Genomic DNA, 23,622 nt, shown 5'->3' with positions numbered 1-23,622 from the left:
GTATTCAACTACTTTCTCTCGGTATTGGACCGGTGAGATGGCACTTCAATTTCCAGATCAATCGCTAGAACTAGGCTCAAAAGCAGGGGCCCAGATGTCATCTCTTTGTCTCATGAAGCAAGTTTAGCTCGAAAGAATCCCCGTGATTGTTCGGAGCATCCCCGGAGCTATGTACAGTACATATAATGCTAGTACATATACTATATACGATCCCACCAAGCCCAACTTAAGATGAGAACGCCTACTGTGTATATGATTCCCAAAGGCTTTAACGCTGAAGGCAGGAGTCATTACTATGAGGTAGCCTTACGCCCATACTCCTCCAAATATTCATTCCGTGGAACTCGCTCAGAAACCCAAGCTTGTTGTCTCACCTCCCCAACCCAAGGTGTACAGTTTCATAAAAGACAAATTTTTGGAGGGCTTTTGCTCTAGCTTGCATTCAGAAAGCTGAGTGGGGCATACGCGCGGAATTACAAATTATAGTTTATTCATCTTGATATTTTTTTAAGCGCTCCTTTGAAGTATGGACAATTTATACAAAGTCAATTAATCAATGTGGTGGACCTTGACCGCTGCTTCACCCTTGGATATACTAATACTAATATACCCTGGTTGAAATCTAGTACCCGCTGTCCGGAATCATTCCAAGCAGCAGCCGATTCGTCCGGTCATGATGAGAATGCTCCACGGCAAATTTACCAGCGTAACGCAAAAGCTTCTTCAAGTCTGAGTCGCACACTTGATTCCCCTGTTCATTTTTTTTAGGATACAGGTTGTTGAAGGTAGGGCGAAGCAAAGGAGGGAGAGAATGGCATTTCGGGTTAAATAATGCAAGATGAGTGGGTTGAATTATCTCCGAAAGTTCATACAGCCGTCGTGGACTTGAAATGAGATAGGCAGGAAGGAAATGATTATTCTTTTGATTATCTCACTGTCATATGTTATCTATACAAGAACTGTTGAACTCTTTTCAATGGAAATAAATCGCTGATTTGAAGATTTTCAAGTTATATGGATCAGCAGCTGGCCCAGTAAAACAAGAAGAAAGAATATACTACTATGCTTGAAGTTAAGTTATTGGCCTCTTGCGAATAATAGAGTAGAACCACTCAAAAGTGTTTTGTAATCCTCTTGCACGTAACTTTTATAGTTCATTTGCATACACACATTTCTCTTCTGTCGGAGTATGAATCAAAATATAAGCAAAACAGAGTCATTTAGACATCCTTACCGTTAAAGAAATATATAGAGACATATCATAAAGCAGATTTGTTTATAGCGGGGAACAGGAAGAGTCAGGTTGCTATATAGACTGAACCAAGGAAACGCAACCCACAACCAGCTTCTTTCTGGTCGTCCTCTTCCCGCCAACGCCTCTTCCCAGTAATCTAAGTCAGATCTCGGGGAGTGCCCACGGAGAAGGATATGTTCGGACCGCCAGTACCAACTTGTGTCCGCCATCCATTTCGTGCAGAGCAGATTTGTCCACGCATACGCAGACAGTTTTGAAGGACTGAGGCCGAAAATGATCTCCGAATCCATTGCACAGAGGTAGCTGAGCCTAACCGGCTCGGTGTTCATAGACATGGATATGAAAGTGGTTGTGAACCCATGCTAATTGAAACTCGTTTTGCCCTTCGAGTTTCTTCTCCTTGACATCTCGACCGATAGTGTCCGGACGCGGGGATTGGAAGCTAACGTGTTGGCCCCCAGCAATGTTTTTTATGTTTTTGGGGGCTTCGTTTTTCCGCCTCACTTCATTTCCTTCGCTTCCCCACATCATTCCCTTCTTTCTGATTGTTGATTTTTATGAGCGATTGGGTTTGTGGCCTCGATCAATGTGTCGGTTGGAATGGTAGCCAGCCAGTATGTTGGACAGCTTTGGTTAATTGCAAGCAAACTCTTCAATGCCTCCCTTAGCGCCGATGTCGATTACCTACCGAAATGCAAACAAGCTTGATTTTATCCCACGACGCCTGGACACCCGCGAGTGCAGCCGTGGTCGATTTAGAATGCTGACAGTCGCAGGCTATGGAAGCCGACGCTAGGGCCCTATTGGAAGCGGTGCGGGGAGACCGTAGTCCCGTGATCTTGGCGCAAAGATTGGTGGGGCATATCTGATTTCATATTTTTTTTTTCCTGCTCCATCCAAATCCTCAACCCCAATTGTCCTCCCCCAACGCGCTGAGACCGTACCACTTCGCACACAGAGAACCATGCCTGCCAAACAGAAGGTCTGTCTGGCATATTCCGGTGGCCTCGACACCAGCTGCATCCTTGCCTGGCTTATCGAGCAAGGATATGACGTCGTCTGCTTCCTCGCGGATGTCGGCCAGGCAGAGGACTTCAAAGAAGCTGAGCGCAAGGCTCTATCGATAGGTGCGCTGAAACTGGTTGTTGCTGATCTGAAGCGCGAATTTGTTGAAGAGCTATGCTATCGCGCCATTCAATGCAATGTGAGTCATGCAATTGCATATGAGGCTTCTGCCCCTCCATTGACGGGGAACTATACAACGGGGTCGGATTGCCACCTATGAATGCATTCAGGGGGGGACAATTGATGCTAACAATGTGCATATAGGCCATATGGGAGGACAGATATCTTCTCGGGTAAGCTACATCAACCTGTGGCGAGAGTAACATCTGATTCTCGTTTGGTTTTGCCGACCACCCACTGACCGCTGATCTAGAACGAGTCTGTATGCAAGCCCTTTCACCTACTCTAATTGGCTGCGATACTCATGTGTATAAAGTGCCCGCCCTGTAATTGCGCGTGCGATGATGCGGTGCGCGAAAGAGGAGGGTTGTATCGCTGTCAGTCACGGTACGTCAGCATATTTTGCGGGGTTTTGTCAGATCGTACTTCCATACTAACATTGGATGTTTTAGGTTGCACTGGAAAGGGGTAAGGACAATTCCTCCGCCTACATCTTGTTTGGATGAAAACTCATTGAACATTAGCAACGACCAAGTCCGATTCGAGCTTGCTTTTTATGCTATCCAGGTATGCATGGCCTGTTATTTTCACAATTAGATCAGCTCACCCAACTTCTACTTTATGTTACAATACAATAGCCATCCATCCAAGTGATCGCACCATGGCGTCTTCCTGAATTCTACAACCGATTCGCCGGCCGCAATGACCTCCTCAATTATGCTGAACAACACAATATCCCCGTTACATCCACAAAGGCTAAGCCATGGTGCGTCTGATTCAATTGAATGTGTGACATCCACCATCCATTTTACAAGATTAATGCTTACATACGATGTGGCAATCAGGTCTATGGACGAGAAGTAAGTGTTCTCGCCACTTTTGCCAGCGGTGGGGGGGTATACCCTCTGTTTATTTTGATTGCCGATACTTATTTTGCTGAACGTAGCTTCGCCCACTGCTCCTACGAAGCCGGTATACTTGAAGACGCCGACGTCACACCCCCCGATGACATGTGGAAATTGACGGATGACCCTCGCAATGCTCCCGATGCCCCTGAGGATTTCACTCTCGCTTTTGAGAAGGGCATCCCAAGTCTATTAACCCTTGGGGGAAAGAAGATCTCCGATTCGGTCGAGATTTTCACCGCACTCAACGAGCTTGGCCGCAAGCACGGTAATTTTTTGATCCCACGATAGAGCAGAAACATACGGTGCCAGGCCATAAGTATTGGCAACCCCCACTACTTTTCTGCCACAAAACTGCACCATGATCGGAGTGGGGGTTGCCAATACTTACGACCTAGTACAGTACATGAAATGAAGGAGCTAATTGAAATTTTTCCTAGGTATCGGACGAATCGACATCGTCGAGAATCGTTACATTGGTCTCAAATCTGTAAGTCTGCCGAATCGTAATTCAATTTGCGAAAGAGAGTTACTAACTCCTGTTCAGCGCGGCTGCTAGTAAATTCCCCCCCGGCCTCCTTAGTCACTTGCCTTTTATCACTCCAAGCAAACCACCAGAAAAGGAATTCCCAAACTAACCAAACCGCGCAGCGACTCACCTGCCATGACCATCCTCCGCCTCGCCCATCTCGACCTAGAAGGCCTCGTCCTAGACCGCGAAGTCCGCCTACTTCGCGATCAATTTGTAACTGTAACATGGTCCAAGCTCCTCTACAACGGCCTTTACTTCTCTCCCGAGCGCGAATTTATCGAGAAGAGCATCCTAGCCAGCCAGGACGATGTCAACGGCCAGGTGCGCCTGCGCTGCTACAAGGGCCTAACCAGCGTGTTAGGTCGCAGCTCACAGACGAGTAAATTGTATAGCCCTGAGCAGAGCAGTATGGATTCGCTGGACGATTTCCAGCCCACCGATACGACCGGATTCATTGCTACGCAGGCTATTCGGTTGAAAGCGTATGGGCATGCACAGGCGGATAAGGGGGTTGATTTGAGCCAGGGATAAGTTGTACATACAAAGCAGTAAAATTTTAAAATGCTACCTAATTTGCATTTTGCGGGGTATGGATCAGGAAGGGGGAAAATTAAGTAACTAAAGAAAATAAACGAAGGAGGAGCCAAAAAAGGACTAGTCTAGATAAGTCTATGCACGACTATATAAAATGTGCATATTGCACCATCTTTAAACCAAGAAGATGGAGTGAACCGCAGAAAAACGCTTATGTCTTCTTTAGAACCGCATGAAGATGAGAGATGATGAAATGGACAATACTGTATGAAATTGAGCCTTCTCGACATGGCTCCTCAAAGAATTACCATAAGTCGCACGTCGGCTCCTTAACAGGGCAGTTGAACGCTTCTCTGAACTGTGGAGAGTTCGCCACGGTTCCCTATATTGTCATGATCGTGTCAATAGAAGGTAGAATTGAGTTGTCTTCTTGTTCTCTGACAAGCATGTTTGAAAACGCGCAGGTTGAAAACGGGTTTGGGGGAAATTGTGGTCAATTATTTGGGTTATGCTTTTAAAAGACTCATGGGGAGAAGCACTTAGGGAGTGGAGTGGGGATGAAATATTTGTCAACGTACCAAAATCCTAGCAAATTGGGGTGAATGCACATCCGTCTGCACTCGTATTGCCGCTGCCTGCGGGGTCATCTTTGCACACCAGACCGAGCCAAACGATATGAAAAAAAGTTGTTCATGCGTATAATTTCCAAGCCCAGGGAGAGACTGCGATGGGGAGGCAGCCTCGCGTTTCTGCCATGCACGGTAGGCGGCCTTCAAGCCGCCTGCGTCTGCAATGTTTTCACCTAGGGTCTGCATGCCGTTGACTTTCAATATTTTCTGGTCTGGGCCCTCAATCGTGAAATTTGAGTATTGTTTAACAAAGCACTCAGCGCGACTTGTGAATTCTTCCATCGTCCTGTTATCCCACCAATTCGTCTTGTTTCCATGCTCATCATAACGTCTGCCCGAGTTATCAAAAGCTAATTTATCCGTTAGTAAGGACACTTGGTCAATTAATCATAATGGATGGAGGTCCTGGACTGAATAACTTACCATGCGTAAGCTCGTGACCGCCCACCGACCCAAAAGCGCCGTAAGTAAGGTATTTAGGTATAAATGGATGATAGAACATAGGGTTTTGCATAATGCCGGCAGGGAAAACGATATCATTGCCTGTTGGGTTGTAGTACGCATTAACAGTGGGCATCGTGGTTTCCCATGCATCCCGATTAGTTGGCTTTCCTAGCTTGGACCAGTATTTTGTGGCGAGGAATTTTTGTGCACGGACACGATTATCGAAAAAGGCGTCCGTAACGGTCAGATCTTTATACAAGTTCTTCAGAGCCTCCGCGTTGCGGACATCTGGGCTCTTACTTGAATATCCGACTTTCGGTACAATGTTTCCAACTTTTTCAATTGCCTCCTTTCTGACGTGGTCGGATAGCCACGTGGTTTCCTCAAGAGTTTCCACAAACACTTCCTTGATGTCCGATATAATTTGGTCGCCAAACTTTTTTGCTTCCTCAGAAAAAGCCTTTTCAATGAAGAACTTGCTCAGAATCCATCCTAGGTCAGTATCTACGGCAGAAACGCATTTCCTCCACCGCTCTCCAACGGAGTCAGGGTCTCGGCCAGAAAGAGCATTGTGAAATCGTCGGTATGGCTTGATAATGGGATCTTCAATATCTGTAGCATAGTTCTGGATCACTTTCCATTTGAGGAACGAGTTGAGGATAGGTGTTGGAGTATCAGCAAGGAGTTTAGAGAGCTGTTTAAAAGATTCTGGCTGATAGATTGCGATTTGCTCAGCCTTATAGCCGATGGGTGCCTTGGCAGATATTATTCGTTCGAGGGATATTTGCGGCAACAGTGCTTGGGCATCAGCCAATGAGTACTTAACTGTAGACCCCCGAGCGTTAATATGTATCTCCGCTAGTTTCTTCTCGAAGTCTACGACAGAAGCCGCATCTGACCCCCCAAAATCCCCCAATACCAGTTCCATAACTTTCGCGTACAGCTCAATAACATTCGTGACGTTGTAAAGTTGCGGCGACGGTAACCCAACGTGTGTTGTGAGAGCTACGAATACGATAACCGCATCGGGATTTGTTGAATCAGCCTATATATTGTCAGAACTAGAGCAAACACAGGATGTTAATAAGGAAACACACATCGACGCCAAAATCGATAGGATAACTAGTTCCTATATCAATTAGAGAGATAATGGCATCGGCGAGGCTATTTTGATTATCGGCGTCGAGTTTGACACTGTCCACCAGCTTCTGTAATGGTGCTGCCCCGATTTCCTCCAGCCGTGTTTTATTCATACAAGCGTTATATGAAGTCTCAAGTGTGATGAAATTTTCACTCATATTAGTGCGGGGATTTTCCAGAATATGGCGTAACGCGGTTTGGACTCGATCCTCCACCTGCGACAGCGTGGAAACGGAGCTCTGGCCATATGGAATGTCCTCCTCATAAAAACCCCCGCAAACAAGTTGATCGAAATTCGTACAAGGATCAATCGAATCGGGATTGGGGTGCATGTTGCGAAGAAATGAAGAAGATGCATGAATGCACTCGGGAGACAGACATAAGTCTGACTCCGATGAATAATAGTGTTTTCCCTTCGAATCTGTAACATCGAGTCAGTACATGTCCAGCAAACACACGATTTGATTCATTTGCTCCAAATTTCAATACGAGTGTGCCACAAACAGAAATTAACGAATCATGAGGATAAGGTCGTAAGCAAGCTCACATTTGGCCACAAACACAGTTTGTAGGAAGCAACAAACAATGAGAATAAAAGCCCACAGAATAACTAGTGAACGTCCACGTTTAGGTTTCCCGACATATTTAAGGCCCAGCTCCTCATCATCGAGCACTTCGCTACTCGTCTCTGGGTGATCGAGGAAGCGCTGCTGGGGGTTGAGTTGCTCTAGGGAATCGCTACAGCCGCCAATTGCGCAAGTTAGCCTGTATTCTTCATTATTCTAACTATTGTCCAAATGGAGAATGTGGCTTACCGCTCTCCATCACTGTTCAAGTCTGCCATTATCCTACGTCTGGATTATAGCCATAGGGCCCAAACGAACACAGCCGAAAGGCAAGCAAGGCATGTCAAAAAAAGAGGGCCCTAGGGGCTCGCATGTATGGCTGGAGGTTGGTATATAAAACCTAGATATGAACTGTATCGGATACCTCGGAAGAACATCTTTGAACATCTGGCCGCATGGTGTGGGGGGATCAATCAACTTGGTAATTTGACCCCAGAGGGAAGCTCTTCACATGGCCTCCAGAAAGAAGGTTTGTTGTGGTGGAAGATATGAATTTGGCATCATCGATCAGTGGCCATGGTCTGGCTGGTTCTAATGTATGATGTGGCTCTGCATCTGTATCCTGTTTCGGTAATGATCCGCCAATCCGAGCGGCTGTTTCAGGGGTCGGTTCTGGCTCCCATTCTGCCATTGATACAACCGGGCAGCTTTTGATTGAGGATCCGGGCTGGATGCGCGGCGCACGGCACCGCGCCTAGATCAAGATCGATAATGATTCAGTGGATGATAATGCATTTTCTGGGTTATTTTCTGGGCCCCTGAAAGGGCGTTGCTAATAATCTCCATTAGTTATTGATTGCAAACGGATATCGGGCTGCGCTTCTCAAACGCTCTGGATTCGGTGTTTCCATGGTATTTGTTTTGGTGAAGTTCGCACTTTGGCCACCAGGGTAAACGGCCCGTCTTTAAGGCCATGTGTTCTCAGTTCCATTTTAACACGGTGTAGTCTTAACAGTTTCTGCTCCGGACCAAGGGTACCAGTGACCCGTGGAGAGAAGGTTGGAATAAGATGGCGGAGCCGCGGTGGAGTGTTCCGCCCCAACCAAGCCTGAGTTGGATGACATAAGCAGCTGTGGCTGGTGAAGAGTTTGGAGTTTGTATTCTTTGCGCGATGATTTCACGACTCATCGAAGGAGCAGGGGATCCATTTTGATGGCGAACTGAGGGCAGCTATCCAACTTCTTTGGATATGCTGGCTTGACGATCAAGGTAAGAGACTACTTTTAATGTATTCCAGACCTCTGATATTCCCCGTCGTGATTCATGTGCGAGACCTGATCAGATGTTCCTGTCTCACCCACCGAATACGTCGCGGCATATAATGTCAAAATAAACAAAATGTGTTCTCATTCTTCGTCGCTCGGAAAGAAATTAAGCTGACCAAAGTCAAACTAACTACTCCAGATGAATACTAGCAGGTTCAATATCACCCAGACGTCGTACGATTTTATAGCCGGAGCTTCGTCGCCGTCTCTGTCCTCCGCCAGCGGTGGTGGTGGTGGTAGTGGAAATGCGTCATTCAGACAGAGTATCCTCTCTGGGAAGCCACCAAAACCAGGTCAGTTTCACCTCTTGCGATATTCCTGTATATTGAAATTGAACAAGTCGTTGATAAGCGAGTGGTAGATGCCGGAAACGAGGAGCTACGCGTGCAAATAAGCACTTTGCGATATGAGCTAGACAATTTGAAACAGGAGCGTGATCTTACAGCTCTTCACCATGAGAAGGGACTTCGCGAATTACAAATTAGAGCGGATGCTGACTTTAGAAGGGCACAGGTTGGATATTCTTTTCTTCTCTTTTCTTTCGACAGCGAGCAATCTGAATTCTTTCGGTTTCAACACAAGTCTAACAACACGCGGCCTCAAATTAGGCAGCAGAGAGCACTAGTAACAAAGCCCAGCATAAAATCGAGGCGCTCGCGGCCGAGCTAAAAACGGTACAGGAATCTACGATCAATGAGAAAGCAGCTTTTGATAAACAAATACGAAGTTTGGAGGATCATAACCGGTCGCTCCAGGAAGAGATCGCTGATGCCCAATCCCAGCTGTCGGACCAGGAACGGCAATTTAAGCATCAGATTAATGAATTGGACGCAATTCGATCATCGCTTCAGAAAACACTTGACGAAGTTCAGACCGACCTTCACCGGACGAAAGAAAGCCTGCAGATCGTTCAGGATAAATTAACTCAAAGGGAAGCCGATGCTGGGGCTCTCGAAAGTGAGAATATAAGGTTGAAATCGGAAGGCGCTGATTCGGAGACTCTCAATGTTCTAAAACGCGAACTTTCGGAGCAATTAGCCTATGTCAAGCGTTTGGAAGCCGAATTACGGCCACTACGGAAATCACAGAAAAATGTTGAGGTAGTGGAGGAACAGAAAAAAGCACTTGAGAACCGGTTGCATCTAATGGAAGAGGTGGAGGTGGAGCTTAGGAACGTGCAAATCCAAAATCAAGTTTTGGAGGATGAACGGAGGTCTTGGACCAATTTGCTACAGCCGGACGGCCAAGATCCTGAATTCGAGTCCCCGGAAGAGGTTGCACGAGCTCTTGTCCAAGCGCGCATTGAGAATGCATCGCTGCTTAATAAAGTGGGCACTATTCAAACCGAGGTAGCCGAAAAGGCTGAGTTGGTACAAAACCTGGAAACGGAGAAATCGAATCTTCAAAAAGAGATCGCAAAACTACGTGCAGGCGGCTCCGTTGGAAATAACTTTGATTCTCGTGCGAAGACACGATTAGAACGCCAACGCACACTAGCAATGAGAGAAGTGGAATATCTCCGTGCACAGCTAAAAACTTTCGACACAGAAGAAACCGCGATGAACCCGGACGAGTCCAACTTGGATCAGCAAAAGTCTGACCACATAGCTCACCTTGAAAACCTCCTCAGTGAGCATCGTGAAGAACTTCATAAGCTCCATGAAGAGCTATCAAAACAAGAAAAGCCACCCGCAGAGGATCCCAATGCTCCACGCGGAACTAAACGCCCTCTGTCGCCAGCGGATAGTGACGCAGAAAATGAGAGGCTCGCTGTACTCACCCGGAAAAACCGCACTCTGCAAGACAGCCTTTCAAAAGCCGAACAATCAATAGAATTACGCACACGCGAACTCGAGGCTGTGAAATCCCACCTATCCACTCTCCAAGCCCAATCCCGAACACGCATCCTTGAACTCCGCTCCAACCCCACTGCAGAAGCTGAGAAAGTCAAACTGTCCACTCTTGCGGTCCTCCGCGCGGAGAATCGCGACCTCCTGGCTCAGCTACGCAACGAGCGCTCGAACGTCAAAGTGGTACCCGTCTCCACCCTCGAGAGCAAAGAGCTGGAGCTCTGCGAGATGGAGAAGACCGTTGCGGAAAAGGAGAAACGCATGCGACGCTTAAAGGAGATATGGACTGCAAAATCGTCCGAATTCCGGGAAGCCGTGGCGTCAGTTCTTGGGTACAAGCTTGACTTTTTGCCCAATGGCCGCGTCCGTGTGACATCTATGTTCCATCTGTCTCCAGCCTACAGACACGGAGATCGCGATGCATCTCCCGATGCGCGGGGCCCTGGGAGCATGGGTGATGGGGAGGAGAATTCCATAATCTTTGATGGCGAAAATGGCACGATGAAGATCTCGGGTGGTCCGAACAGTCTATTTGCTATGGAGATTCGGAGTCTGATCAAGTTTTGGGTGGAGGAGCGGAAGGATATCCCTTGTTTCCTGGCGGCCATGACGCTTGACTTTTATGACAAGACGACGAGGGCTGCGAGAGTGTGAGATTTCGGGATGTATAATAATCAGTGACCATCTTTTTACTCTTCTTTTTTGTGTCTCTTGATTCCCACGCGGTTTATTGCTATGACCTGAATTACATTGTTCTTTGATTTAGCGGATAGCCCGGTTTTTGATCCCGCCCGCAACGTTTTCACCATTCAGATAGAGATTGCTGTGTTTTTTTTATCCAACAGCCAGTCAATAGTCCCAATAGTCCCTTTAACCCTAGCCCTTCTTGGCTTCCATAAAGTTAATATTTAAGATTTATGGAAAGTTTTGTTCGGGATGCTTTTAGCCCCATGGTCCCTGAATATGTCAGCTAGTTAACTATCTTTATCTTTGCACTAACTATACAAGTTATGACGAACGCCACGGCGTTCAAGCACAATTTAATCTCTTCTAAATCAACGGTTCATGTTCACACGCATTTGAAACCATGTAGAAAATATCAGGACCGTGGCCTGTTTTGTGTTTTTCCCTATATAGGTAGGCGTATTAATTTTTATTACATAGACGTCGGACTACAAAAGAAACAAAAAGGAGAGACATGCGAGGAGAGAAAGCGATGGATGTGGAAGAACAAACAAAAAAAAAAAAAGAGGATTAGCGAATACCTACAAGAATGGTGGAGGGAAAAGAGGGGATGGTGAGAAATGGCCCAAGAAAGTGGCAGTTCAAGATTAATTTTACTCAAATTAAATCTTCATGCTTTAGCAAGTTCAAAAGTGACAAGCCGAAAATCAAAAAGGAAAGGAAAGGAAAGGAAAGGAGAGAAAAACCAGGGAATAAAAAGCCAAAGAATAAAAGTATAACCAGAGGATAATATCGTGGCTCAAATGCGTGATGATGTGCATTAAACAAAAACAGGGGTATGAGGGGAATTCTTTATTGTTCCGTCCAATATGCTTTCCGTTAAACCCGATTCTCTCCCGAAGGATGCAAAATTTCCTACATCACTCGGTGGTTTTACGATTAGGATTTGTATCCTCGATCAAAGGAGATTTTTCCGGACAAAAAATAGTTTTGCTGCAACGATGTGCACATGATAGTGGGAAGGACGGTTTCGTACGGCGAAACATGTTGAAGACGATCATGTCGCTCATTCTGAATCTCGGCATTGGCGAAACGGAACAAATAGCTTTGATACAGAAAAAAATAACAAAGAAAAGAAAAGAATGTAGGATTTTTTTTAATCAACAGAGGTATATCGCCCAGCTGCCAGTTTTCGTCGTGTGGACACTTCTTCCCATGTCTTCGAGGTGGGCAAGTGTTCAGGTGAAGTCGCCCCATTACTCGTCACCAGAGACTCATCGGCAAAGGGGTCGTCAGCCTTCTTCTCCTTCTGCTCGCTGGTAGAATTTTGAACACTGATACCCAATCTTTCCCCACTGTTGGCATTCATGACATCGAATTTGGCATCGACTTTCCCCTTTCGGGGCCCACTTACTGTGGTTGAAAATCGAGCGAGGAATCGTTGGTCGCCTTCGCCGCCTATTTCCAACTCTGGTAGTTTCCATGTTACGGCTGATATCTTGCGGCGGAATGTAGCGCCGGTATTTGGATACATAACTGCTCCCGTAGCCCGAGCAACTTCTCGAGGCTGTTTGGTAGTTTCGTCTTCTTGCGGGGATAGATCCAGGTTGACAGTGAGAACAAGATTCTGAAGTGTGATACGTGTGGATGGCATTGCAGAAACGAAGTTGGGGTTGATTGAGTAAGTAATGATAACGCTGGCTTGGAATTCTTCCAAATTCCAAACAGGGTTAAATATGACTGGGGAATAGGCGGATAAATTAGAAGGATCGAGATGTACTTGATATTTAAAAGCAACCGTAGGAGTCGGACGTGCGATAGTTGGAAGCGATATCAGATACTCTCCTTTCCTTTCCTCGTCGCCGAGCTCCTTTTCCTTCTCCTTGCCTTTTAAGGAATTTCCGGCTTCTGTAGCGAGGACAGGGTTTGCCGCAACCTTTTCTAAAATGTGGAAATTATTTAGGCGGACAAGCGTAGGATCAGAAGGGGCGTTGACGGTCGAGTTATACGTCAGAGCCAATTCTCCCACGACGAAGGAACGGGTCACTACGCCGTCAGAAAACCAAGCGCTGACCGTTTCCACGATGGATGCGTTGAGGCCAGGTTCGGGCATATCAGGATGTGAAACGGGCCCAGAGAGACTATGGAGAGTTTGTGATGAATTGATTGATGTTGTATCGGACAAGGTATGGTCATCGTGACTTCCAGGAGATGTCACAGTCCTAGGAGTATACGATGGCGTGACAGGAGCTGGTCCAGCAACTAGGCCAGGAACTGGGCCCAAGCCTGAATCTTCGCCGGGTTGGTTTGGGACAAAAATGGTGTTTCTAACGTCTCGACGCCCACGCAATGTTCCAAGCCCACGAGATAGGCCTGATTGCTGTGCTTTCTATAACATTAAGTCAGCTTCGTAGTGTCTAAATAGCGAGCAACGACTCGACTCACCAATCGCAAGGTATTCGCCACCTCGTTCAGAGCCATTTTCGCTTCGCTTTCGTCCTCCTCGATAGGTTGATCACGGATGGTGAGGTTAAGACCGGGCTCTTCGGTGCTAATCGTCTGTAAGTCAGTTGAAAACCCCTCGAAAAGTAGAGAGGAAACATACGCTGCAGCTTCTCTTTGAATTCGAGATATTTCGTCAAGACTATCTGGCCGTTCGGAATATCCCTCAACGTCTATCTTAGGGGGCTGTAGAAAGTCAGCAAAACAGAACGCGAAATTTGAGAAAGTAATCATCATACTTGGGCTGGGGTTGACGCTTGGTCCGTGGAGTTGACCTCCTTCGAGGGAATCTCTTGTTCGGTTTTCTCATCGGGAGAGACAGCACCGTTGGGGGTCGCTGGTCGCTGATGCGACGCTGAAATCGACTCGCTGCGAGCCGTCCCTCGAGGCGAGGAAGCAGGACGGCGCAGTGACGGATCATCCCTCGAAGAAATAGGCGCTAGATAATCGCCAGCGTTAGGCTGCATATCGACTGGGTGAAAATTTCGAGTCGCTTCCGGTTTTCGGAACGCCGTGAATGGAGACCGGAATTTCCTCTCTGGAGAACTTGCGCTCCCAGTTGAATGATGTACAACGCTCTTTCTTCGGCCCATGACAGTACCCAATCGCTTCAGGCCACCAAGCCTCATATGACCAACTGGCTCTGGTGCTATTTGCTGGTTAGATTTTTTTCTTTTCCACAACGATCTCACTGCCGAAAAGTGACTACTCACCAGGGCCAAGTCTATCTTGATTCGACCGACCGGAACGCTCGCTAGACGCATCGTCATGAATTCTAGGAGGCGGAGGTAAAGGCCCTGCGGCTGTTGATGCTGCTACTGCCACTGGATCCGGCCTAGATGATGGGGGTGAAGTAGTCGCAGGAGCATTCGATGTTCTCGATACAAGGGCCCTTCCACCCGTTACCTTTGTCATAAACGCCCTGATCTCTTCGTCGGTCTGAACGTTTAATAGCGCGTTAAGGCAACTCTCAGTGGATCGTCTTGTTCTTTCGATATGATCTGACTCATGAGTCTCGTACTGGGTGAGAAGGTCTCTGAGGTGGTTCAGGCGGTGTTCGTCAACAGCCTGGAGCTGTTCAAAGACAAAAGGCGCTCTCGATTCCCATTGTTGCGCCATCTCCTGCGCAGCGGAAACGGCACTCGAGTTTTTCGCAGCAGCCTTCGGACCCTTGTCCTTTAATTTGTCGGCCTTCTTCTTCGCAGATTCAACTTCCTTGGCCAGATTCGATAGTTCCTGCTGCATGGTTGAGAGGGATTTCATATCACTATTCCTGCTAGCATATTCCTTCAAAGGTCGCTCAACGTCCACCTCGATTGCATGCGAAAGGGTCTCATGGGATTCGGCTAAAATTTCAGTAGCAGCAAGGATGCGTTGCCAGGGAGTTTGAAAAACTCTAAAGAGGAACAAAAATCCCGATTAACAACCTATTTAATGACCAACGTCGCACCGCTGGGCTAAATGCTTACCCCAACGCTGCGGAACCATCTTGCAGTGGCCGTCGCGCGAGCCTCCGAAGACCCAAAACATATGCATCTTCCACTCGTCGCCGTTCCTAGGTTAAGTTGTAAGTTTGCGCTCGGTATAAGTTCCGCTCAATAGCGCTCCATTGAGATCCGACAAAAAAATTAAAAATAAAAAATAAAAGGCGAGGGGGCAACAGTACCGAAAGCCAGTCCGCAATATCTGAATTTATCTTGTTAATTAATCGTATGCGTTCGGTAAGGACGGATGAAGCATGGGTAGGGCTTAACGAGGGCTATTAACCAAAGCATTGTTCATTAGCAACGTCCAACCGACAAGACACACAAGTAAACCAAACATATCTCGTTCCCAGAGGCGTGTTTACTCACCACAATCGCCGGATACTCTTGTCGCGACAATTCCATGATCAATACACGGTATCAATCCGATGACGAATCCCGCGAAGCCGGTACAATCTATAAAAACATATCTGACAAATTTATGCGAGCGTAGCGGCGCACAGCAAGGATATGCAAATGCAAATGCAATCGCGTAGAGCAAAAGGAAAAGAAAAGAACGGGGGAAGATAGCAGGAGGGCCGCTCCGAATTGTGGTCGGAGGATGATGGTGATGGAGAGGAAGTTGCAGGAAGAAGTTCTCCTTTGCCCGATCGGGAAACATCGCTGAGCGCCAAGACAAGGAAATGACGTTATCACGTGATATTTATATTTATGTCCCCTTTTTGTCTGGTCCATCAAAATGAAAATGGGATAGACCTTTGTTTATTCATCGGACTGGCGTACGATTGCAATTCTCAAATACCACATCGATGTTCGTCAAAGAAGAAGCCCCATGGTCTTACAGATGTCACAGCTCATGATTCTAATGGCAATTATACTTTCATGATTCGCGCTACGCGACTAACACTCCCCCGCACCCGAAGCCATCCCGCTAGACATCTCACGCTACAAAAGCAAAATTGAAGCAAAATTGAAGAGCGAAACACAAAAATGACATCCAATTCTGGCTGGAAGTCGGATATCGGGTTTGCAGATCGCTTATCGAATCTAAGATTAATGTAAGTTCTTGGAACCTTCACTCGATGTCTCTGACGGGGTAGCAGCCGTGCTCAACTACAGGCTATCAACTATCCACGGTGAAAAGAATTGCGGCGTACCAACGCGCGGTGCCGTCCGCCAATTTCTCGGAAGCTCATGCAGAGGCAACGAAGCTAGAAAATAATGCTTTCAGCCAGGCGCCAAGTAAAGTACGTTTTTCTCCTCCTGATCCGAAACATAGAAAGGCGGGGGGGGGGGAAAAGAGAGAGAGGGAGAGGGAGAAACTTGAAAATAATGATATCATCCACAGGAACAGTATCAATCCGAATGCCAAAAGGCCATTGACGACCTGGATAATCGAGAGCAGCCCGCCTTCCCTATCAATGTGCCCGACGCCATTGACGATGAAAATGTAAACGAAGCGCCAGACACACACTCTTCCCCGGCCTCTAGTGGGAAAAAGATCGGCCCCTACGAGAACGCAATATACCACCAAGAAGGCATATTCTCCGTGGTATACAAAGCGAAAACAAGCGCGGGAGCAACCGTGGCGCTTAAGCTGACCACGCCGCATATGATGTCACCGCCACACGACTCGAAACGCGAAGCGCGGATCCTCAGCGCCCTCTCAGACCCCAACGTCATCCCACTGCTCGACACCTTCACCGAACCAGGCGGCCACTTCATCCTCGTCTTCCCATTCATGCCCTTACACTTCGATGAGCTGCTGCACCGCAACGTGCTCTCGGCGCATCAAATCCGGCTGCACCTGCGAGATCTCTTCCGCGCGCTCGCCTACGTCCATTCCCAGGGGATCATCCATCGGGACGTCAAGCCGTCGAACATCCTCCTGCGCGACCCGAACGGGCCGGCGTATTTGGCCGACTTTGGAATCGCCTGGTCGCCCGCCGACGAGGGCTCTGAAGACGCGGAGAAGAAAATCTCCGATGTGGGCACGACGTGCTACCGGCCTCCTGAGATCCTGTTTGGGGATAAGAAGTACGACACTAGCCTTGATATGTGGGCGGCTGGCTGCGTGGTTGCGGAGGCGATGGATATCAACCACTGTCCACTTTTTGATGCGGGGGAGTTGGGGAGTGAACTGGCGTTGTTGCAGTCGATTTTTGTGAAGCTGGGGACGCCGAATGGAGAGTCATGGCCTGTGAGTTTGCTTCCTTTTTTTGATACTGGGTAGATTTGTCGTTTGCCCCTCCTCTCTCTCCTTGTTCTTCTTCTCCTTCCCTATTTCACTTCCATTATTCTTCCTTTTTGAAAACGGGAAGCTAACAACAGCCCAACTGTGAAACACAACACACGCAAAAAATAAAAAAGTCAAACAAAACCCTTCCCGATTGGGGAAAGATACAGTTCAAGGAGTATCCACCGAAACCATGGACGGAAATACTAAGCGGCGCATCGTCCAACGGGCGCGATCTGGTCAGTAAACTGGTGCAGTATGAGAGCAGCGAGAGGCTGTCAGCTGCTGAGGTACGTGGACAACCATAAGAAAGGAAAAGAAGAAAAAGAGAGCATTCCCATCTTATCCATGTTGGGATATTGGATTGGGAGATGCAATATACATATATACAGTGCCAGCAATAAGTATTGACAAACCTCACTCCAATCATGGTGCCTTTTTGTGGCAAAAAAACCGTGAGGGTTGCCAATACTTATAACCTGGCACAGCACATATATATGCTCAATTGCTTAGGATATACCGTAAGCGTCAAGAACGTAGCTAACAAGGCAAAAATAAAAAAATGATAATCATATCATAGGCTTTGGAACATCCGTACTTGAGCCTCGAGACGAGTGTGAAGCAATAACAGATTATCCAGACGGATAGATAATCCGACCTGATAATGTCGAGGTTTATCAGCCATGGCAGGGAGCTGTTTTTTTTTTTTTTCCTTTTTTCTTTTTCCTCCTCGGCAAACGATGGAATCGTACCGCGGAGATATACTCATTTACATCATAAGTTCTGAAGATTCATTTCTGCCATTATCATTCATCTCTTCTTCTCACCCGCTGCTGCTTCCTGCTGGCCGTGCATCCCATCTCTCCCACCGTATCTCATCCGGCGAATGGACTGGCACTTGAGAATCATCAAAAAAAAAAAAGAATGTATCTCAACTCCCATAGTTTTTTTTAGATGGTTGTTTATTTAACTTTCGCAGGATATGATCGCGAACATTTCTCGAGGAAAGTGGAGCTGAAACCCGCCCAATAACAGGCCACACGGGGGATTTTTACCTTTTTTGTTTTGTTTTTGTTTTTATTTCGCGGTTTTGTTTGGCGCCTGTGGATATTAGGGATGGATAAATTACGAAATTACACACGGCCAGGAGCCACTAGGTTTGTATAGATTTATTTAGTGATATTACATTGCATTATTGCATGACATGACATACGGATATGCACTTCAAAAGTGCTTTCTCATGGTAATCATTTTACAAGTGGCTGTTACATAGGTATGCTCATTGATGCCTACTTCTTCAGGGGGTTCAGTAGGTGATTTACTCGCCATCGATAACTAAACCTTACACATTGTTCCAAGGCAGGAAGCCTATTAGCTTTCCACGCTGTGAAATATAAATTCAAGGTAATTTACTAGGGCGGGAATGAACTTTTGTAATACGCCTCCGCACCGAGGACAAAACCCTCTCTCTATATAGATTGTTAACTGCCCTAGAGAATGCCAGGCCCCGGAGCCCCGCGGCATCAGATGTTCATGATCGCAGCAGCATCCAGGTTGATGCACCCTGTCCTGGTGTCAGCACGCGTCGATCCTTTGCTCGACTGGGCCCTGGTTGGCGAGATGTTCATGCAACCATACATTCGTGTGGTTACATGCATTCGTCCATACTTGCAGAACGTAAAAAAAAATGACGACGGGTGGCGGTGCAACATCGATAAAAAGAAGAGGAAGAAGCAGAGGGAGAAGAATGATAGTTTCCTCTGTCCTTATCCTGAGATGGACCGAGGGTGCAGGGCTTGCCGTCCAATATTGTCATCATCCTCGTCGTCAGCAAGGAACAGATCTCGTCAGCCTGTCCCATCACGGGTTCTTCATACTTCCAACCTCGAACTTCAAACAAGAACCCGGTGCATTCAACAATCCATAATCAGGGCCGAAGGGGTCCCTGCAACAAGAACAGCGAACCGGCGAACAACCAGATCATAAAAAAGAAAACGACTCAAGATTATTACTCGCCAGATCTCTTCGCCCTCTGATCCCGTCCCAACGCCAGCCAGGACGAATACGAGCTGCCTTGTCCAAGATGCCCCTGAGTGGGCCCAGTTTAAAATTTAGGTACCTGGCGCCAATGCCCGAAGCAGGCTAGAGAGGCGGGGCCAGTGGACTGCCCACTTCCCAGCCATGGAGTTCGTTGGCTGACAGGACCGGCCTGTTTGAGATGCACCAGGAACGGGCGAGCGAACTTGAAGGGGAGATGAACGAAGGACGACAACAGCGGCCTGACTGGCTGGCTGTTTTTGCTTCGGGTACTTTGTTTCGCTCTGTTTCCTGCGTGATCAGAACGATCGGAACGATCAGAAGGATCAGAACCCACTGTTTGCTGGGGAGGATTCCAGTCGACGAAGAAGAAAGAAGCACTCCCACCATCCGGACCGTGTCTCATTGCTCAGCGTGTGAGCATTGGGCATGGCGATGGCTGTGGAGTCGTTTCCCGTCACTGTTGGGCCCTCGCTTGAAGATGCTGCTCGTCATTTCGCCCGCCAGCAGCCGGTGCTTGGCCGGCTCAGCCTGCTTTCCCTGTCGCTTGCCTGAGTCCCTTGTCCTCTCTTCTCCTCTCTCTCTCCTCTCTCTCTCTCCTCCCATCCCCTGCTCCGTTTTGAAGGCCCCGTCTATCTTTCCCTCCCCACGTTCCTTTCCATTCGAATATTCATTCATTCATTCATTCATTGCTTGTTGCTTGCCTGGTTGCTCGTTGTCTTTCTTTCTTCTCGCTCTTCGCGAGTCATACCAGCCAGGTTCCCACAGTCATTCCCCCATTCCCCAGACGGCTCTTCCTCCACGAGAGAAGTTTGGACTGCTGTACCTGGACGGACGGACAATCATCTCATCTCGCTGCTTGGGCTTTTTGGTTTCTGTTTGATTTTTGATTTTTTGATTCCTTTTTACGATTTCAGACATACGATCGGTTTGTTTGTTCATGTAATTATTTCGATAGATCGACACCATCGTCGATCGTCCTCGCCCTGACCAACGTCCTCGACCTTCGCGCGCACTGGTTTGCTGCAAACTACGTCGGTTTCATTCATTCCCTTCATTCTTTGTATATCGACCTACATCTGTCTGGGGGTTGTATTAATATCAACCTCACGTCACCTATCATCACAATGTCTCATCATCAACATGGACACAACGCCGCCCACAACAGGGAACTGGCCAAGAGACAGAAACGTCCTGTCGTTTTTGTGACACTCCCTCCAGACTTCGAAGGCCCCATCGGTGGGTTTTACACTCAACGCACTCCAGGCGTGGGGCCCCCCATTCGAGCCACGAGGCACCCACAGGTTCGTCCCACCAGGCATCCGCAGAATGGCTCTCCCAGGTCTACGCCTAAAGGCACTTCGCCAACCTCTACACCAATTGAGCGACCCAAGATGACAAAGAATGCTTCGCAACCCAGCAAGCCATCCCAAACTACTATGGCCACATCACCGTCGGACAATGCGGATCCCATCAGTTCGCCCACTGGGTTTGAGCTGCGCCAAACAGGAACCGACGCTCCAACTGCGATCCCCTCCTCCAGTGGTTCCGGCGGCATGTCCGGTGGCGCAAAGGCAGGATTGGCAATTGGAATCATCCTGCTCGTGGGTTTGATTGCAGGCGCTGCGTTGTTTTTCATCCGGAAAAAGAAGCAACAGGATAAAGCAGAATTGACCCGCTTTGATAATGAAAAGCCATTTGGCGCTGCAGCCAGTTCAGGTTCTGGTCCCGGTCCTACGAATGGCAGCTATGATCCTCCCTCGATGACGCGAACCTTGACATCTCCAACGGCTCCCCAGCTCAACATTCGACCGATTACCCAGTTTTCTCCCGACTTTGGCGCAGGCCCCACCACGACAGGAAATGCATTTGGTGGGGGTCTTGCCCCTAGCTCAGCTGCCGCTGGTGTTGTTGCAGCTGGTGCTGCACGCAACCTTACTGGAGAGAAGCCAGCACCGCCACCAAAAATGTCCAATAATGATCCCAATCCCTTCAACGACCCGGTGAATCCATTCGATAGCCCGCCGCCCACATCATTGCCTCCAACGCCTGCAACGCCCGCCCCTATGGGGCCAAATGACCATATCCCATCGCCTGCCATTTCAGATATCGATAACCCTACGCCAGAAACCATGGGTACCGGTGTGGCTGCGGTAGGCACTGCCGTTGCCGCTGGAGCTGTTGGCGCCGTTGCTGTTCGCCGTAGCTTGAACGATGGCAAGCCCCAAGCACTACCACTCGGCGGCCCAGGTCCTGCAAGCGATGCACCCCCACCAGACAGTCCCGCCATAAGCATGGACTCTGTCACAGCTGCTGCAGTTGCTGGTGCAGGTGCAGGTGCAGGTGCGGCCGGACCCCCCAACGTTCATCGCGTCCAGCTGGACTTCGCCCCTTCAATGGAGGATGAACTCGAACTTAGAGCTGGACAACTTGTACGTCTTGTTCATGAATATGACGATGGCTGGGTACGTTCTATTTATTTCCGTTTCTCTTCCTTACATATATATTTTTAATTCTAACTTCACGGAATAGGCTCTCTGCGTCCGTCTCGACCGTTCTAGTCAAGGCGTGGTCCCACGAACCTGCCTTTCGTCCCGCCCAGTCCGCCCTCGTCCCCGTAACCAATCTAGTGGTCATGGTAGTCCCGGCCCCCGCGGCCCACCACCAATGGGCCACCATCATGGCTCTTACCCGTCGGACGGTGGCCGCTCCATGTCCATGAGTAGCCAAATATCCTACCACGGGCCCAACCCCAACCAAAGCGGGCCCTCGACCCCCCGCTTCCAACCGCCTGCAAACGGCCGTCCGGCATCCCCAGCAACTCCCGCCCAATCCAGCTACCGCACATTCCCGCCCCAGTCACCACATCCGCACCCGCACCATCCTAACCATCCGCACCACCAGAGCGGCCGTTCAATGTCCCCCGCCAGGTTCCCGCAGGTGCCACGCTCCCTCTCACCCGGTCCCGGACGCATCCCTCAGCCGCGCTCCATGAGCCCCGGCCCCTACGGTCCTGGAGGCATGAATAGGCCACACATGTCTGCGTCCGCGCATAGGCGGAGGAGCCATAGCACCAGCGCTGCTATGAGGCCTGGCAATAATGCCGCACCACTAGCGCTACAAGGTCAGGGTCAGCAACGGCAACAGCAACAGCAATTTGCACTGCCATCTGCCACAGCTGGGTTCGGAGGGTATTCACAACAGTCACCAGGTGTTCCCGCTCAACCGATGCTGCCGCAACAACAGCAACAACCACAACCACAACCACCAGTGCAGCAACCGCAAGTGCAAGTGCAGACTCGGGCACCAATGCAAAAACATCAAGCGTCAGCACCGGCGCCAACACCAGCACCCGCAGTAGCAGCGGCGCCCGCAACACCAAAGCCATCGCGCAGCCCCCCGATGCCGACAGGGCCTATTGAGCGAAAACCTCTTCCGAATCAAGCGAAGCCGGAAAATGAATAAATGCGACTGTAACAGGGAATGAAATAAGTAATGTCTCTGAGGAACGACGCCCCCTCTTCGTTTGCTGTTATTGTTGTTTATCGTTGTTCTTGCTGTTGTGAAAGAAAGGTAATTAATTTGGGAGAGAGCAAAGCCCAAAAATAAAAACAAAGGAAAGGGGGGAGGAGAAAAAAGAAAACAAAATCTTCAAAAAACGGTCCCCCCCCAATACTTTTTTCTCTTCCATTCAATAAAATCATTGCCGTCTATCAATTCGAAAGGAAAAGCCCTCCCCTCTCCACAACCCCAACCAGGATCATGGGGTGTTCTATTTGTTACTATACATATATACTCTCGATCAACTCGGCTATGAATTGATACCAGATTACATCTGGTCCCTTTTTTTGCTTGGATTTTTTTCTTTTGACTTTTCGAATTTTCCCCTCTCAACTATCTTAACGTTTTCCCCTTGCCCCTCGTACCCCCCGCCCCCCGGTGATCTCTTCCCTTCCCCTTGCCCTCCCTTGCCCTCTTCGTTACCCCCTGTATTTTGTTACTTGTTTTTTTTCTTTTTTCTTTTTTTTTTGGATGCTTCCCGAGGAAATAATTTTTTCGAACTTTTCTTGAAAACAATTTTCTTGTTTTTTCTTCTCCTTTCTTCACTTCTTACTTTTCATCGTATATTTTCTTTTTCTCCTGTCCCAGAATCATATATGTATGTATTTACGTATGTATCTCCTTTGCCCTCGATACGAGTACAAGTATAAGTATACATACGCATGGAGGGGGAACCCAGGTAATTAAGACTTTTGTGTATAAGTGTGTGCGCGTGTCGGGATTCTCGGACAGTCAAAGATCTTTCGAGAAGTG

The 23,622-nt window shown here is 48.2% G+C and overlaps 7 protein-coding genes across 7 annotated transcripts; 4 read left to right on the top strand and 3 right to left on the bottom strand.

Annotated features, from left to right (window-relative positions):
- Positions 1-622: 622 nt before the first annotated feature.
- HCBG_03908 (uncharacterized protein) lies at positions 623-1,590 on the bottom strand (the record flags this gene model as incomplete). Its single annotated transcript, XM_045430957.1, has 2 exons — positions 623-884; positions 1,340-1,590. The coding sequence occupies 2 exons, from the start codon at positions 1,588-1,590 to the stop codon at positions 623-625; spliced, it is 513 nt and encodes a 170-aa protein (XP_045289100.1).
- Positions 1,591-2,164: 574 nt separating this feature from the next.
- HCBG_03907 (argininosuccinate synthetase) lies at positions 2,165-5,186 on the top strand (the record flags this gene model as incomplete). Its single annotated transcript, XM_045430956.1, has 12 exons — positions 2,165-2,459; positions 2,585-2,613; positions 2,694-2,702; positions 2,757-2,827; positions 2,893-2,908; positions 2,965-3,007; positions 3,079-3,206; positions 3,286-3,300; positions 3,387-3,613; positions 3,786-3,835; positions 3,893-3,903; positions 3,997-5,186. The coding sequence occupies 12 exons, from the start codon at positions 2,220-2,222 to the stop codon at positions 4,406-4,408; spliced, it is 1,251 nt and encodes a 416-aa protein (XP_045289099.1).
- On the bottom strand, positions 3,997-8,191 carry HCBG_03906 (peptidase family M13 protein; the record flags this gene model as incomplete). Its single annotated transcript, XM_045430955.1, has 6 exons — positions 3,997-4,793; positions 4,990-5,390; positions 5,464-6,529; positions 6,582-7,045; positions 7,172-7,362; positions 7,440-8,191. The coding sequence occupies 6 exons, from the start codon at positions 7,466-7,468 to the stop codon at positions 4,716-4,718; spliced, it is 2,229 nt and encodes a 742-aa protein (XP_045289098.1).
- A 213-nt stretch (positions 8,192-8,404) lies between these two features.
- Positions 8,405-11,136, top strand: HCBG_03905 (spindle assembly checkpoint component mad1; the record flags this gene model as incomplete). The annotated part of the gene is made up of 4 exons (XM_045430954.1): positions 8,405-8,459; positions 8,655-8,808; positions 8,877-9,028; positions 9,124-11,136. The coding sequence occupies 3 exons, from the start codon at positions 8,655-8,657 to the stop codon at positions 11,017-11,019; spliced, it is 2,202 nt and encodes a 733-aa protein (XP_045289097.1).
- Positions 11,137-11,446: 310 nt separating this feature from the next.
- HCBG_03904 (fes/CIP4 homology domain-containing protein) lies at positions 11,447-15,440 on the bottom strand (the record flags this gene model as incomplete). Its single annotated transcript, XM_045430953.1, has 9 exons — positions 11,447-11,494; positions 11,635-13,438; positions 13,495-13,600; positions 13,655-13,737; positions 13,791-14,200; positions 14,265-14,947; positions 15,021-15,106; positions 15,218-15,310; positions 15,405-15,440. The coding sequence occupies 8 exons, from the start codon at positions 15,438-15,440 to the stop codon at positions 12,206-12,208; spliced, it is 2,730 nt and encodes a 909-aa protein (XP_045289096.1).
- Positions 15,441-16,025: 585 nt separating this feature from the next.
- HCBG_03903 (serine/threonine-protein kinase pctaire-3) lies at positions 16,026-18,030 on the top strand (the record flags this gene model as incomplete). The annotated part of the gene is made up of 5 exons (XM_045430952.1): positions 16,026-16,093; positions 16,180-16,282; positions 16,384-17,235; positions 17,406-17,561; positions 17,852-18,030. The coding sequence occupies 5 exons, from the start codon at positions 16,026-16,028 to the stop codon at positions 17,897-17,899; spliced, it is 1,227 nt and encodes a 408-aa protein (XP_045289095.1).
- Positions 18,031-20,435: 2,405 nt separating this feature from the next.
- On the top strand, positions 20,436-22,773 carry HCBG_03902 (uncharacterized protein; the record flags this gene model as incomplete). Its single annotated transcript, XM_045430951.1, has 2 exons — positions 20,436-21,773; positions 21,841-22,773. The coding sequence occupies 2 exons, from the start codon at positions 20,436-20,438 to the stop codon at positions 22,771-22,773; spliced, it is 2,271 nt and encodes a 756-aa protein (XP_045289094.1).
- Positions 22,774-23,622: the final 849 nt, after the last annotated feature.

Source organism: Histoplasma capsulatum (assembly GCF_000150115.1).
Source record: "Histoplasma capsulatum G186AR genomic scaffold supercont2.4, whole genome shotgun sequence".
Lineage (NCBI taxonomy): Eukaryota > Fungi > Ascomycota > Eurotiomycetes > Onygenales > Ajellomycetaceae > Histoplasma > Histoplasma capsulatum.
This window is presented reverse-complemented; position numbering and strand designations above follow the sequence as displayed.